Source organism: Sylvia atricapilla, chromosome 1 (genome assembly GCF_009819655.1).
Source record: "Sylvia atricapilla isolate bSylAtr1 chromosome 1, bSylAtr1.pri, whole genome shotgun sequence".
Classification (NCBI taxonomy): domain Eukaryota; kingdom Metazoa; phylum Chordata; class Aves; order Passeriformes; family Sylviidae; genus Sylvia; species Sylvia atricapilla.
The window spans coordinates 33,877,563-33,893,728 of record NC_089140.1 but is presented as its reverse complement, the minus strand read 5'-3'; the positions used below and the strand labels follow the sequence as shown (position 1 = coordinate 33,893,728).

The window sequence follows — 16,166 nt, the reverse complement described above, 5'->3', positions numbered from 1 at the left end:
CCATAGAGAGGCAGGAGCTCGTGTTTTCCCCCTGCCAGTTCCAGTCTGCCTCTTAAAAATAAAAGTTGGAATGAAAGAGGAAATGAAATGCTAGATTTCTGCTCACAACGAAGGACGAGACAAGGGAGGGTAAAGAATGCAATTAAACTACGAAAGTAATGTACAGAATGACAGGTTTTCTTTATGGTAAAGCATTGTTATTTTCCATAGAGACAACTGGATAATACTGCCGAGCTGCAAACCGAAAACCTTTTGGGTTTTGGTGGGGGTTTTTTTATTTGCTTGTTGTTTTTTATTTTCTGAACACTGAGAGATTACATCTGCTTTCTTCATGAGCACAAACCATTTCGTTATTAAGACAGTGTTTCTTTCAGGTATTTCAGATTTTCCTTCTCTGTCTCATAGGTTTGTGCATAAGGTTTGCTGTGATCCGCAGAAGCCCCAGCCCTTGGGAAGAAGTCCATCCACGGAAAAGAAAGTCCCAGCACATTTCTATAGGTAGCTGGTAGGAGCATATTTCATTCGAATTGTTTTTCTTCCTCCTTCGTGCCTAAATTCCTTCTCAGAGATAAATCGCTAGTAATTTCTTTCCTTCTTCTTTCTTTTATTTTTCCCCTTGGAACGTAAATCCTTTCAAGACCGAGCTTTTTTTAGTCCTTTTTTTTTTTTTTTCTTTTTTTTTTCTTTTTTTTTTTTTTTTCTTTTTTCTTTTTTTTTTTTTTTTTTCCTTCTTTTTTGCTTTTTTCCTTTTTTCTTGCTGTGAGTGTCCACGGCTGAGGAGAGAGCACGATTAAATAAACATGGGCAGTAGGTACATTAACTCGAAGAGAAGTCCGGGAAAGGGATGAGTGTTTAATAACCCTGAGACAAAGGTTTATCTCGTTAAAGGTACTTCTTCTCTCTGGTCCATGGAAACTGAGGTGGCTTTGCTCAGCACAGAGGGCGTGAAAGTGAGAAAAGAGTCAGTCCTGGTTGTGGCCGAACAGGTAAAGTCTGATCCGGAGGGTCTCTGCGCCAGCCCGTTGGACTGCCCGCTGTGGCATGCCAGGCAGGAGCAGGGGTTGCCCCCGGCGCTGCTGAGTCCATGGCTTGGGGCAGGGTAGAGAGAGGGATGTCTGAAAGCGCACAGCAGTTCAGGTCTCGGGTACGGGTGGGAGAGGACCCTGAAGGTGTCCAGAGGCCTCAGGGGGGTACTGAAGGGGGTGGCGGCAGAGGCCGACGTGGCGCCGATGCCCATGTGGGAGTAGTAGGGCAGGGGCAGGTGGGACGGGAATGGATACGGCAGGTTCCCGGTGGCTGCCGCGTGGCTCATCATGTACGTATAAAACGCCGGGTCGGCCGGGTGAGGCCAGGTCATGGCCAGGCGCTGCCGCTTGTCCTTCATCCTGCGGTTCTGGAACCAAACCTGCGGACAGAGGAGAGGCGAGAGCCGTCACCCGCCGCCGCCCCGCTCCGCCTGGCCGCCGGCCCTAGTCCCAGGGCGGCGCGGCGGACGTGGGTCTGCCGGAGAGCGGAGACCGGCGCCAGCTTTCCCTCCTGGAGGGAGTTGTCATCACGTACAGAGGGATCAGTTAAGCCCCTATAAAAATCTATCGGGAGACCCAGAGGAGCAGCCCTTTTAGGGTGCTTGTTTTCCTTTTGGCTCGTTAGGGCTTGTCCTGCTGCCCCCCCAGCCCCCGTCCCTGGGTGCCGGCCAGCCGGACTGCTCTGCCTCATGGCTGCCCTTTCGCATCCAGAACTACCTGGGATTGTTGCTACCGGGTTTATTTTCACGTGCAAATGTTTGGGAAAAGGCAAAGCAAAGCGAGATCGAAACAAGATCTGCAACCGGCTTCCTCTTCCCTCCCCCAAGAGCTGAGCGAGGTTTGGGCTGAACCGAAGGGAGGATTAAAAATAATCTGCCAGGGAGAGGGCAGATTAGCGCGCTGGCCGGGATGGCTCCGGGAGCCGTGTCCCGTCTCCCGCATTGCTGCAGGGTGCGGGCAGGGCCAGGAAAGGGGCGGGAGGCGGGGGAGCTCAGAGGGAGGGTTATGCTGGCGAAGTGCTTTCCCGAGTTTTGCGAGGAAGTTTGGCCGTACAGATTTATATCGTGCTAATTGGAAACATGTCCGAGCTGCGTGTACCTTGATGGTGGTTTCTGGCAGATTTAGAGCAGCGGCCAGCTCACATCTCCGGGGCCTGGACACGTAATTCTCCCGGTAAAACTCCTTCTCCAGCCGGGCGATCTGCTCGCGGGTGAAGGCGGTGCGGTAGCGGCGCATCTGGTCGCTGGCGCTGCAGGCCAGCGAGCCCTGGGAGCCGCCGCTGCCTCCGCTGCCCTTGGGGTGATCCCCCCCGGCGCTGGGGCTGCCGGCCAACGCCTCGGAGCACGGCCCTGCGTGGGGAGCCCGGAGCAACGACACACGCTCGGAGGCGGGCGGGCAAGGAGGGATGCTCGCCGTCCGCCTCCCCAGCGAACCCACTTCGGCCCCCCATTCCGCCCCATTCGGCGTTCCCGTGCCTATCCCGGTGTGCTGAGGGTATTGGGGCACTGACAGCCAAGGAGGACCGGGGAGGAGGGCAGCGAGAAGGGGGATGAAACACCTCCTAAGGGTTTGAGGGGGGCTTATTCACTCTGGCTGGGAGGCTACCTGTCCCCCACCCTCCCCGACACACACCCCGGCAATGGCGGTGTCTGTTCCCTCAGCCTCCCGCTCGCCTCCCGCACTGGGAAACCGGAGCGCCGCAGCACCCCCCGACCCTGAGTGTCTGGAAAAGGCCGGTGTGCCCGCCATCCATATAGCACGGCTCAGCTGCCCCTTCCTCCAGGCCAGCAAGGACCCAGGAGTGGAGCAGCCAGCAGATAGAGACTGCTCTCTGAGGGGAAGGTGAGGCCTTAGGAATCTCCGCTGAGCCTCCAAAGATCAGGATGGGATCTTTTCAACGAGCCTCTAAGGGACGAGGGAGGACATACAGCGCTCTCTACGTTTCCCGGCTTCTTGAAGTGATTGAGGAACGGGGAGGGAGGAGAAGTGAATTGTTATCAGGGTAGGGACGTCTTTGCCGGCCTGGGAAGGTGGGAATAGGGAGTGGGGAGTGGGGGCAGGGGGAAAAGGGGCCTATCCGCTGCCTTTGCTTTCAAATGCAACTCTCCCTCATTGTGCCAGAGACCAAAGGCAATTAATTCATTGGGACCATTTCCGAGCTGGCGCCACCGAGACATAGAAGTGACAAGGTAATTTGGACCTCTCTCTCTCTCTTTTTTTTTTTTTTTTTTTTTTTTTTTTTTTTTTTTTTTTTTTTTTTTTTTTTTTTTTTTTAACCCAACGTGCAAAACAAGGCCCTCGCTACCGCACTTGTGGCTGGCATGAGTCGGCGAGCGACTTTACGGTCTTTATGGGCACTTCCGCACTCGCTCGGGCACATTTCACCCTGCAAAACCACAAACAGCTCTTGGCCAGAAAGCCTGTTTGATCTTGTCCCCCCCACACACACACATACAAAAAACCCCACCGGTGTGGAGGATCGTAAGGGATTTCCTGAACTATGCACTGTCTAGGCGATGGGGAAGAATAAAAATAAAATAGAACAGATTAAAGAGGAGAGCGCGTCATCTTGGCCAAAAAGATCCTACGGGGCAAGCTGCAGACCTGGCGCATCCACGACGGGAAGCCTCTGGCTCCCCTCCAGGGACGCGGGGGCTGCCCGGTGTCGTGTCCTCTGACTCCCAAACAAGTCTCCCGGTGGCAGGGAGGTGAGCAGTCAGTCAGGAAAGAGATCACACACGCGCAGACACACACACACACGGTTTCGTTGTCCCTCGCTCAGCTGGCGAGGGGAAAAGCCCCTCGGGCAGCCTCCCCGCCCCACCAGTGCTGCCACCCAGCCCCGGAGCGGACGTGGGGCCGGAGGCATGGGAAGGAGTTGGGTACCTTTGCTGTGCTGGTACTCGGCGCTCCCCGTGGCGCAGTCCGGGGTGCAGCTCACCTCGATTTCCTCATAGAAATCCGACTCGGTGTCCGAGCTGCTCTGCTGTCCTTTGCTGGAGGGGAGCTCCGGGGCGGGGGGCTGCTGTCCGGCCGAAAGCAGTGCTGCCGCCGCCGAGCGGCTCTCCGGCACCGTCCCTGTCCCTGGCAGCACCTCCACCTCCTCTTCGTCTTCTCCTCCGCCACCTCCTCCTCCTCCTCCTCCTCTCTCCCGGGACGACAAGGGGCCAGGTCTGGGGCTGATGCAGTTCCGATGGATCATCTTCTCCTGCGGCTCCGCAGAGGGGCTCCCCACTGCTTCGGACAAATTAGGCACCCTCTTGCCAACTAGAGCGCCAAGAGTAGTCCCCTCCAGAAACATCACCATCTCCTTCCTGGTTTCCATTGTGGCTTTGCTTAAGGGAGGGGAGAAAAAAAATCCAGATCTCTTCCCCCTCTCCCTCCTGCTCCCGCCCCAGCCTCGTACAAACCCAGCAACCCCCTCCTGCCAATGCAGAGGAGTCAGCGGTGAGATAGGGTGACCTTGTGATGCGAGCGCTACACTCTGCTGTGCTGCTCTGGGAGGGATCACCATTGCCCTCTTCTTTCTAAGCTGTCATCCTCAATGGTGCAGTCGTCATTACAGTACCACCGGTGACGCCACACATTGATTGCCAGTGGATAAATAGAAACGTCTGCCATTGGGAAGATGAAAGGAAGAGCCGGAGCGAATGGGCTAAATGCGTGATGCGCCAGGTGTAGGAGCCTGAGATGGAGAGGGAAGTGTGAAAAAGAGATGCATATGGAGCTGCAAAGGTGTTGTAACATGCGGAGAGAGTTCCGCGGGGGGAAGCCTTGCCTGACAATTAAATAGCCCTTTGACTGCTTTAAGCCACAACCTTGATGTAGAATTGAGGCGAAGATCCTTAGCTGCATCCTGGAAGTGAGAAGATACGTACTCAAGCCTCTTCCTTGGATGCATTATTTATTGCTGGCAATCAGCTTCCGCCTAACTGCATATATAAGGCTTCTAAGAATCCTTTGCAAACTCGAGGATAAAGAAATGCGCTGCTGACATTTGAATGTAAAAATACCTTTGATTTCTTGCTCCGGGTCAATGTCGGTTCCTATCGGTATAATTGTCATTGCTTTCTGTTTACTGAGACTAAAATGTTAGTTTACCATTTGGAAATGCAGTTATATATTTATTGCTTTTTACATATGAAAAGATAAAACTGCTTCACTTGTAACTGTAGTTATTCTGGCTATGTGCCGTTTATCTTTTGCTCTTATTTTTTCCTTTGCTTTTTCCATTTTTCCACGTTTCTTGCGCCTTCATGAGAGTTCTATGTCTCCTCTCTTTTCTTCTTTTTTAACTAATTGTTTTGAACAAATTGTTATCTACTTTCGGGGCGCGGGGGGTGGGGGGGATGCAAGAAGAAGGTCTGCCAAGAATAATTCAGGCTCAGAAAAATACAAGTTATCAAGGCCAGAGCTTATGCTAGCTAGCAGATGTTGTTAAAACAGACATGACAAGGGCAACAATTTGGACAGCACTTGTCTGAAAATAAGGGACCTTGTACCAGAAATACAGCGGCACGTGTAATCTTTTTTGGCGTGTTATGATATTTCTAATGAATGCGGTAAGGATCTCATCTTAAGTTAATATTGCCTCACACGTGTAGTGTCAAGCAATTTTTCGCCATCTGTCGTAACGAGGTTGCTCTAAATTTTTTTTCTCAGCATGTTATTGGCTAGTCAGGATACAGAAAACATTCAACCAATTACAATCCCAAGCCGGTAAGGAATTTACTGGCATATCTGAGGTGACGTTGCTTCGGTGGGGAACAGGCAGCGCAATAGGAAACATGCTGTGATTTTCTGTCTAGCCCTGGGAGCAGGCTGCAGAGAGACAAACAAACAAGCAAACAAGCTTCCCGTTCTGCTGGATGCATGGATTAAGGAGTGCTCCTAGCAATAAGTATACTGTTTTCAGGGTGATAAACCACGAATTTTTACACGGCGGTGGCCACCATTCTCCGGTTTTCTCTGTATATACGTCACGTATTTTTCCATGCAAATGCACATCACGCACATGACACACTCTGGACTGCGCTGCTTTCCACCACACGTTGTGAAGAGTGCACTGCTCCAAAGCTTGCAAAATCCTTGAAAATTCATTGCTAAATTCCCTTTCCTTCTCTCCCCTGCCAGCCTTTAGACCGACATGTGCCCTGTGAGGACCTGCCGCCCATCCCTACCGCAGCCGGGCTCGGCTCTGCGGGCTGTGTGAGCACGGAGTCGTGGAAGCAGGACCAAGTCCGGGTGGGTGGGTGGATGGATGGATGGATGGATGGATGGATGGATGGATGGATGGATAAGGCAGTCCGCCTTCGGTGCTGAGCAGGGCAGAAGGGCAGCGCTGACCCCGCTGAGCGCAGCGGTGCGGGCTGGAGCTGTGGGGCAAGGCCAGACGAGGCGAGGCGGGGGTGCTCGGGTGCTCTTTCCGTGTCGCGCCGGTGCGGCTTCCCACGGCTGGCGGCGTGGTTTTTGCGCTTTGTTGGAGTAAGCAGGGGAGCTGTGTTCGTGCTCCTGGCACCTCCGGGGAAAGTGTGAAGGTTCGGCCTTCCCCTGGGCCCACGGTAGCCCCGGCTTGCGGAGGAAGCTCACTTCCTACCTAGCCCTGTGGGAAGAAGCTGGCTGGTATCTGCGGCGGCCAGAGAGGATTTCCGCATCACAACGAGTTTGGTGGTAGTAGAGAAGAGGGATATTCATGTCTGTTTCTAAATAAGACCGTAATGAGGAGCTGAATACTGAGTGCAAGCGAGCGCTTCCAGAGTGGGCGATGGAAACGATTGTGGGGAAGTTAATGGAAATTCTCTCTCTGTCAGACTGGAGCTCTGGGGATGATTCCTGTGGATTATACCGGCCGATCCCCAGGAATTTATCATCTTTCTTTACGAGTCACCACTGCCTCCTTCCTCACCCCATTCTCAATGCGTTCCCACCAAGAAGCCATCCGTCTTGTACCCTGGCCGGAGGTTTTGTTGAGCCCGAGACGGTCATTGCCACGGGAGGCTCGAAGCAGCCCACAGCAGCACAGGCTGTGAAAACACCCCCGCACGGACAGACGTAAGCCCCCAACACATACACATGCTTTAATTTGCCAAGGGTAAAAGCAGGGAGTTAAAGGCCCGAGTGAAATCTAAGAACGGGGCAAAAAAAAGAAAAGAAAAGGAAAAAAAAGTACTGAAAGTTTTTGGGTCAATTTAGATTGGATTACTAAATGTTTCTTAAAATGTCTATTTCCCCCTCCCCTAGGAAGGAGCTCAGCCGCAAGAGCCCCTCGCACGTCAAGGAGCCGGTAGACGCGGCGCGGTGGAGGAGAGGAGCCCCGTCCCGCTCTCTGCCGCCGCGGAGTTTTGCCTCACCGCGAATGCGGGGTCCGGCGCACTGCCTTCTGTCTAGTGTTTCTCTCAGATCTGTCATGCTCGATTTGGAAGAAGACTCCCTCATTTGGGATTAATTTCCAGGCAGATTGGAAAGTGTATCCCTATGGGTGTGGGTGGGTTTTTTCCTGCATGTTCCAGACCGAGATTTGAAACTTATTCACTCTCGCTCGCTAGGTCACAGCCAGGATGCCATAAATATGCTCAAAACTTTTCAAACTTATTTATTTCTCCGAGTTTGCAGTTTTCCTTGCTGATACACGGCCAAGACGGGATCAGGACACCGAATCCCGTCTTAACGCTGTCTGAAATGTAGTCTCGTATACGAAAAACAAACGAAACACACACACACACCCTTCCCAAAACGAGGAAGTATAGGGGGACATTAAAACATTGCTAGAGTAATACGCTCAGCATTTTCCTCGAAAGTGCTAAGCCTGCAAGAAGGAGAGGCACATCACACTCTCCTTCCCTGTGGGATATTTATTTTTCTTAGCCGGTCAACAGGGTGTCAATAACTGTCGATACTGTCCAGTTAGGACTGGGAACCCATGATCAGTTTCTTAAAAAAAAAAAAAAAAAAAAAAAAAAAAAAAAAAAAAAAAAAAAAAAAAAAAACAAAAAAAAAACTGAAGTCTTTTCATCTTTAAAAAAAGGAAGAAAGTTTTGACATACCGCTGAACGATTTAGTGCAGCAAAAAGTGATACTAGTTCAAATGGGTGACCAAACCAGAAAAACCTATTTTTAAATTTTTAATAGGTAGTGTTAACAATAATGGCGTAATTATCACTGTTTTTATTAGGCTATTTTTTACGACATGATTAGAGGTGGAAGCTTTGGAGAGAAGAGAATATAGGCGCATTATTCTTGTGTGTAAAGACAAGCTGATACAATGACAGCACGTAACGCGTAAGTGGCGTTGAGGAGAGAGAGGACAGAGCAGTGAGTGGGATGTGCCTAGGAAAGCATGTAATGGTATTTACAGGGTCCGATCCAGGACACATGTCTACCTCCCCGTACCTCTGAGTGCCGGATCCTGGCACCTCAGCGGAGGGCATCGGTCTGTTCTGGATGGATTCTTTGGGCTTTTGTTTTTACCTGTTGGCTGTCCGAAACACGCCTCATTATCCACCGCATGAGGTTCTAGGACATATTTACCTTGTTAGACCAAAACCTAGGAGCAGAGAGAGTGGAGGGGCGGTAAGTGCACCACTCTCTCTCATAGGACATTCAGGACAAGTTTGACCGTGGAACCAAAATCAGCTGCTTGACAGATGACAGTAAGTAAATCGTGAGGAATTTGGGCTTTCGATTTCAATTCCTATCTCTCCCAGACTCGTCGAGAGCCATAAAACTGCGACAATCTTTTAATGTTAGAATGAGCAGTAGAAACACGAGTCTGCATGGCAAACTCCCTGATTTGAAAACAAAAAGGTATTTATGGAGTGAATTTAATTCTGAGGAAGGCGCAGGTAAATGAAAATCGACAGGATTTCGGTGGTTCTCGCTACCAGACTTTTTCTTAAATATTTGATTTAACAAGAGTGATCTAGCAGCTCTTCGTGCTGTGCATTTTCGCGATACTCCCCGCAGGTGACGGCGTCTCCTGAGACCTGGTGTGGCAGAAGCATCTCTTACAGAACACTGAGGAGTTTCAGCGGGTGCTCAAAGGACGAGCCATAAGGGGGGATGTGGCATTATCGGGAGAAAACCGCAGAATGCCAGAGGCGAACACACATTCTTTCACCGCATTTAGTATTTTGGTGTCCTGCTTTATCCAAAAAAAAAAAAAAAAAAAAAAACAAAAAAAAAAAAAAAACACCAAAAAAAAACCAAACCAAAAAAAAAAAAAAAAAAAAAAAAAAAAAAAAAAAAAAAAAAAAAAACACCACCCTGGAGGCACAGAAGGGGCCGAGAGGAGGGGCCTCTGCCTGCCAGGACGCCGCCTCCCGTCAGGGCGCCGATACCAGCTCCGGCCCCACCGGCCAGCTCCCCTCCGGTACAGCCGGCTGTTTCTCCCTTTGTCGCCCCCAGGTAGGCGGCAATGTCCCCGGAGGACGCGGCGTCCTGGCCCTTGCCTGAAGGAAATGGCTGAAGCGAGGGGCGTTTGCAGTGCGCTGTGTCTGCTGTAAGCAGGAGGCGCACGGCCAGAACCAGCCATTCTCTGCGCCCTCTTGCAGCCCTGCCGCTTTCCAGCCCTAGGCATGGTTCCGCCCCAGATAGGCCAAGCCCTGGTATTTTTACTGTGATGAGGATGTTTTTATACGGAGCCTCGTGAACAAGTGGAGAGAGGGGCATAGGTGTGGGTCAGAGCATTGGAAACAATTATTAGTTGTCGCTATTCGTTGACGCAAATAAGTGGAAATTCTGCTTAGAGAAAATGGTTGAAAACGTCCTAGCTTATATATGAGATCCTGGGGACCCTTTTCATCCCTGGGGAAGGTGTGAGAAATCCTAAGGAAAGGTTCTTTTGATATAAGGGTGTCCAAGGGGTACAGGATCTGCTGGGACCTCTTGCCATTAGGGAAATTCAAGAAGTGGGTATCTTACTCCAGAGACCAAACAGTGCGTCTCTTGTAATGAAAGGGTGATTTCCTCTTAGATTTGAAAAGGAGCAATTGACCCCATGGGAACAGGCATGTCGCCTCTTGTTTTCCTCTTTACACACGTCATGAGACTTTGTTTAGAACGACAAGGAACAGAAAGCTGTACATGAGACAACAAATAAAAGGAGGAAAAGAAGAACAAAAAAGAAAGGGAAGGAATGGAAAGGGAACCTAAAGAGAAGGTGAAGAGAAAGGGAAAGGAAAGGGAAAGAGACAGGGTCAGGGAAAAGGGGGAGGAAAGAAAAAGGAAACCCCAGCCACTTCGAACAGGCATCTCATTGGAAATTCTCTCACTCCTCACTGAATCGGAGGGTCCCTTAAAAAATAGCATTGCACTGATGCAAAATGCTGGTTCAATTACCAGACTTACTGTCTCATTCAAACTCTCCCCAAAACAAACACATGTTAAACCTCAACTAGGGGCATGCTGAAATGAAAATTTTACATAGTTTAACAATGAAGAGTGGAATGTTAACTCCTTAACTTCCAGTTGCACTTTCAAAAATCTTCAGCTAGCCAAGCTGAGATGGCATCATCTGTTCTCACAGTGCATCCTTAACAGTAGGTTTGGCCTCCTAGTTTATTTTTGGCGTTATATCTCTGTGCATGACCCCCAGGGATGAGGATATGAATCCACAGGCTGGATTTGTTCCACAGAAACAAAATCTCCACCCTGACTCTCTGAGCAGTGGCCAAATGTTTCAGCACCACTGCCTGATAGAACTGCCCGGGTTTGCACTCTGGGCACTGGATCCCCAGTGCCTGACCACTTTCTGTCTGTCTCCCACCTGTGAAATCTGTGATCCCCTGGACAAGGACAGAGACAAGGTGAGCATGGAGCAGCAGACAATGTGCACTGAGCAAAGCCAGTGACATCAATGAGCTGTGCTGATGGGGCTCGTTGTCCTTTGGTCCGTTGCTCCTCTCCGAGCCCTCAGAGCACAGTTCTGGGCACACCATGCGTGTCATGCGAAATAGCAATCAGAGCAAAAGCAGAGATGTAAGAAAACTGTCACAGAAAGTCATGGACTTCTGTCAGAGATTTCAGCCCAGGAACATGTAGGAAATTCTGAGTTTGTCTAAAAAACTTATACCAAAGCAAATAAAATCCTTGGAAGCAGATTAATTTAGGATCCTTTCTTCCCACTTCTTGATGCATATTTATGAAGAACACGAATTTTACTTGGACTTCTGATCAACTTCTGATATCATTTATCAGTATCAATAGTTTTCCAATAAAACGTTTCAGCTGAGCTGAAACGAGGACCAAAAACACGAAAGGATTCAATGGGCAATGAAGCAACCTGAGTTACCCACCGCTGTATCAGAACTGCATTAAACCCCTTGATACACATATAGGAACAATGCCGAATGTCACCTCACTTGTCGTCTCTACGCCCAGGCACAGAGGCAGAGTGCCAGGAGGTGTTTGCACTCTTTGCCTAGGAGAGATTGTCTTTTAAGCCTCCTGCTTGGAGCTGAGTGAAGGAGGAAAAACCTTCCTTCATACCTAATTCAGAGGTGGGCCTTTGACCGTGTTGGTTCCAGAGAGTCGCAGAGAAAACTGCAGCCCGCATGGGGCCCAGTGTGATGGATTTCTCCCCGGGTGGTGGCACGGGATGCCCGGCGTGCAGGGTGGATGTGCTGCTCAGAGGCAAAAAGGCACTGCAGCCGCAGGGAGGCTGAGAGAGCATGGTGATTCTGCTGGGAATAGGGGGCGTATCGATATTGCGTGGAGAGAAAAAAAAAAATCTGGCCATGTTCGTGTGATTGCGTGTTATTTTGCCTGAGAACTGGCGTGAGAAAAGATAGTGTTGGAAGCGAAGCCCAAGTGTCCGGGCTTAGCTGTTTTCCAAAAGAGGAAACACTGGGAAGCCTCGCAGAGAAAGGCAGGAGTTTGCCATGCAGGGTAGCAGTGCCTAGGGCACGGGATAAGTACCGTGAAGGCCGCAGCAGGTAGCCATGGCACACACACGGCTCCAGCTGCTCCCTCCAGGGCTTCCCTGCGCTGCCTCTCTACGGCTCTGTTCTCTGCTGGCTTGTTGCACGCTCCTTTATGAGCTGATCCCAAGTCTCAGCAGAGCCTCATGGACAAAGAAGACTAGAAGGAAGCACGACACAGCCCTGGGGGAGTGGGGGCTTGGGGGGAGGACGGCGTCCCTGCCTTCCCCTGCCAGCTCAGACCTGCGCACGGCCTCCCGTTCCCGCCCGCTCCGCCGGCCGCATCCGTCCTGCCCGCACCGCCAGCCGCCGCATCTCCCCTCCCTCCCTGGCGGACGGCGGTCCCCGGCTGTGATCACCGCGGCCCTGCACTAACTGCTGTCTTCTTGCGCCCCCCACTGCTGATGGGCAGCAGAGATGAAAGGAGACGAGCCAGACCGCTCGCCCTCTCTCCTCCGGTTTTTTTCTTCCTTCCCCCCCCGCCCCGCCTTGTGCCAGGAATGAGTAAATGAGAAGGGCAAGGAGACCATCTCTTCCGACGGTTCCTGCCCGGGGTGCCGAGACGCGGGAGGTTACCCTCGCCTTCCTCCCGCGGGCAGGGAGGAACCCACCGGAGCAGCGGCCTCCCAAGCGGCCGGGTGGCATCAGCACCGCCCCGCTGTTCTCCTGCCGGGGGCACGGCTCCGCAGCCCGCGCCTAATTCGCTGGTTCTTTCAGAAATTACGTCATCCTCACCATCAGCGTCCCTCGAGGTCAAGAACATTTTGCCCAGACTAACTTAAAACTCTCGGAAAACACGCCCAGGAAGAGAGAGCTCTGCTGCAGGTACAGCAGGCGAGGAGCTCAAACAGGTCCTTCTAGGGCGGTACCCGGGGAAGTCACGGCACATGGCAGCAGCTTGGCCGGAGCAGCTCGGTACTCTCTGCTGCTCTCGGAGGGTCTCCCGGAAACCAACCTTTTTCACAAGCAGTCAAGGGTTTAGATGTCTGGAGCCAGAACGCAACAAAATAAATATGCCTCTTTGTTTTAATCGCGTTTGTTGACTTCTTCTAGGGCATGATGTGCTCTCCCCGTTTACATCCGTGGTGCGTGCCATATGGCACATCTTATCCCGTATGTACATACATAGGTATACACGAACGCATATTTATGGCATATCTGCTTGTGTTCTTCCCGCTCTTGTTCTTCCATTAAAATCCAGTTTCGAAAAAACTGCTCAAATCCAGAAAGACTACATCTATGCGCCAGTATATACATGCATTTTTACTATGGATATTCGGTAACCTGTAGGGGTTTGTCATTCTCAGTCCACAAACTCGTTTTGAATCCTTTTGGTCTTGCTGCCAACCAGCAATTAAAAAAAAAAAAAAAAAAAAAAAAAAAAAAAAAAAAAAAAAAAGTATAATTAATAATCAAATCATGTGGAAGAAATCCCACGGTTGCTCCTTTCTCGTTTAGCACCTTTCTTACAACATTTCTAGACCCACAGGACACGAATGACTTTGCTGGATTAACAGTTCTTCCTTGGGGCCAGCACCGTGACGAGATGATTCCATAGGGAAAACTTTGAAACACCTTTATATTTGAGGGTTATTCTTCCCCCTATAGCTCTTCCCTCTGAAGAGGACCACGAGATTCAGCTTCCGTCCATGTTTTGGGAGAGTGAACGGCAAACTCGGAGCCCTCAGGAAGCGGGACGCTCCCCCGGTGCTGGGGGTGATCCGAGGGCAGAAGGGCGATGGGACCCGCCGCAGCCAAAGCCCACCCGCAGGGATGGGGTAACATTTCAGACACTGCTGCTCTTCAGCAAAAGTCCCACCTGTCCTATGGAATGAATCGGTGCTTTTCTCGAGAAAAGGACAAAAAGGAAAAATAAAAAAAAATTTAAAAAAAAAAAAAAAAAAAAAGAAGGAGAGGAGAGAAAGAGAGAAGAGAAAGAATAGAAGAGAAGAGAAGAGAAGAGAAGAGAAGAGAGAAGAGAGAAAAAGAGAGAGAAGAGAAGAGAAGAGAAGAGAAGAGAAGAGAAGAGAGAGAAAAAAGAGAAAAAGAAGGGAAAAGAAAAAAGAAAAAGAAAAGAAAAGAAAAAAAGAAAAGAAAAAGAAAGAAAAGAAAAAGAAAAAAAAGAAAAGAAAAGAAAAGAAAAAGAAAAAGAAAAGAAAAAAAGAAAGAAAAGAAAAAAAAAAGAAAAGAAAAAGAAAAAAAAAAAAAAGAAAAGAAAAAGAAAAGAAAAAGAAAGAAAAAGAAAAAGAAAAAGAAAAAGAAAAGAAAAAGAAAAAGAAAAGGAAGAAAAAGAAAGAAAAAAAGCCCTCACAACTTGGAGATAAGAAGCAGAACAAAATGTTGCAAGGGAAACTTTTCCTGGCATCCGGGCTGGTTGCAGGAAATCACTGCAAATCGGATTAAAACTGAGAGCGTGTGCTCCAAATCACCCCCACAGCGGGGGAAGGAATATGCCTGGGGGAGATTTGAGTGGTAGGAGCTTTCAGCTTGCCTCTTCACGGGCGCTCTTATCCCATCGCACGTGGATTTTGGACCGAGAGATCAACCGCAAATCCATTTTGATGGAGCAACAACGAGCTCCAGACAGAGTGGGCTGAGCTCGCTGCTCGCGGTGCTCCGCAGGAAAACCTCTCCCCGAGCAGCGGGAAGGAGCCGCCCGGCTTTGCGGGAGACGGGGAAATGTTAATTGCGTGGAGGTTATCATCTCCCACATTCCCCCAGCAGAGACATCGTTTGGATCCTGCCCCCGGCCCCGAAACTGGCGGGGTGTAGGTGAGGTTGCAATTAAGCCCCTGCCATGTTTTTTTTTTTTTCCCCGGGGTCCTCACGAAGCGCCCTGGGAAAGAGACTCCGACGGGCAGAAGGCAGCGCTGCCGGCCCCGGGCAGGAGGAGCGGGTGAGGCCCAGAGCCCACAGCACGTCCTGGCCTTTTCCTCACAGCCCTGCGGCGTGACCATCCTCTCTGAACTCAGGGCCTCATCCTCTATTTGGGGCCCTCTCTCATGGAAGGAAGTGAACCAACTTTGCAGTGGCCTTTGGATGAGGAATGGTAAGGAGAAATCTTTCTCCTCAACCCTTGCCTCCCTCTCACCCAGCTGTTTCTGGAGCTATTTCCTGCACCATCCCCTATCCTGGCATCCAGAGGAGGATGCTTCTGGCTACCAAAAGCCATATCTGTCCAGATATCTGGTAGTCCCAGTGCAGAAAAAATGCTATAAATACAAAGAGACCTATGAAGGTCCCTGAAGCTGTGGGAGAAGCTCTGGGCAGGTAGACATTCAAAACCCTCCATCTCCCTTCAGTGAGATGCATGGCCTGCTTGGCTGTCAGCAGCATCCTCTTGGCCAAGGAACCATGAGCCCAGGCCCAGGCTGTGCAGCTGGTCCCAGTACCCATTTGCCCAGAGTCTGGCCTACATGGTCTCCATGAGATTTGGGTGTAGCAGCAAAAATTACTCCTCTCTCCCATAAGTCCCTTCCCCAGATGCCAAAGACCAAAGCCAGACTGTTTTGCTTTACACTGCCCAAGCAAAGCTGATTTCCAGAACACTGGTGGGCTGGAAAAATTTCTGCCCTTGGGTTGGCGTTCCCGAGCAGCACAGAGTGGAGGTACCAAACCATGTGTCTGAGGTGGCTGCCACACGCAGCACAGAGCAGAACCACCATCCTCCCATTTGATTTTTTTTTAATGACAACATCACTGTGTGCTTGTATAAATCCTCAGTGATTTCACAGCTCCCCGTGGTAATATCACCAGGCTGACTCTTATGATTTCCTCCACGCCTGCACAGTTTTAGATTATTGGTCTCTTACATACTCATTCACAGAAATAAAAAGGGTGGGAGTGGAGAGGACTTGATTTCTGGCTGCTCTCTGAGGTTTCCATGCCAGATCCGTGCAAGATCGAGGGCTTTGGAAATGTGGGTTTGTAAAACAACCCCTTAAATTACTGCCCAGGTTAAGGGGTTAGGCACACACTCACACACACACTATGCACATACAAAATAATATCTTATGATTAAATGGGTTAAAATCTATTAAGGAAAAAAGAAGAAAAAACAAAACAAACAAAAACAAGACCCAAATACTTATAAACCAAAATCCTGAACACTCTTGAAAGAATCTTTGCATGGCACGTGCATTAATCCCATCTAATAACCACTCCAGAGCCTTATGGGTCAAAATTTTTCTAGCTCTAAGAAATCCTGATTTTGTGTGAATTAGGA

At 50.1% G+C, this 16,166-nt stretch overlaps 1 protein-coding gene across 1 annotated transcript; it reads right to left on the bottom strand.

The window, feature by feature from the left end:
• Positions 1-411: 411 nt before the first annotated feature.
• On the bottom strand, positions 412-4,350 carry EVX1 (even-skipped homeobox 1). The gene is made up of 3 exons (XM_066325865.1): positions 3,912-4,350; positions 2,124-2,374; positions 412-1,405 (listed from the first exon to the last, which is right to left on the bottom strand). The coding sequence occupies exons 1-3, from the start codon at positions 4,348-4,350 to the stop codon at positions 875-877; spliced, it is 1,221 nt and encodes a 406-aa protein (XP_066181962.1). The 3' UTR covers positions 412-874.
• Positions 4,351-16,166: the final 11,816 nt, after the last annotated feature.

Coding starts and splice junctions, on each gene's coding strand:
- EVX1 (XM_066325865.1), bottom strand. CDS start 4,350: ATGGAAACCAGGAAGGAGATGGTGATGTTTCTGGAGGGGACTACTCTT. Junction 2,375..3,911: donor CGAGTACCAGCACAGCAAAG/GTACCCAACTCC, acceptor CTCCCCACGCAG/GGCCGTGCTCCGAGGCGTTG. Junction 1,406..2,123: donor TGCCAGAAACCACCATCAAG/GTACACGCAGCT, acceptor CTCTGTCCGCAG/GTTTGGTTCCAGAACCGCAG.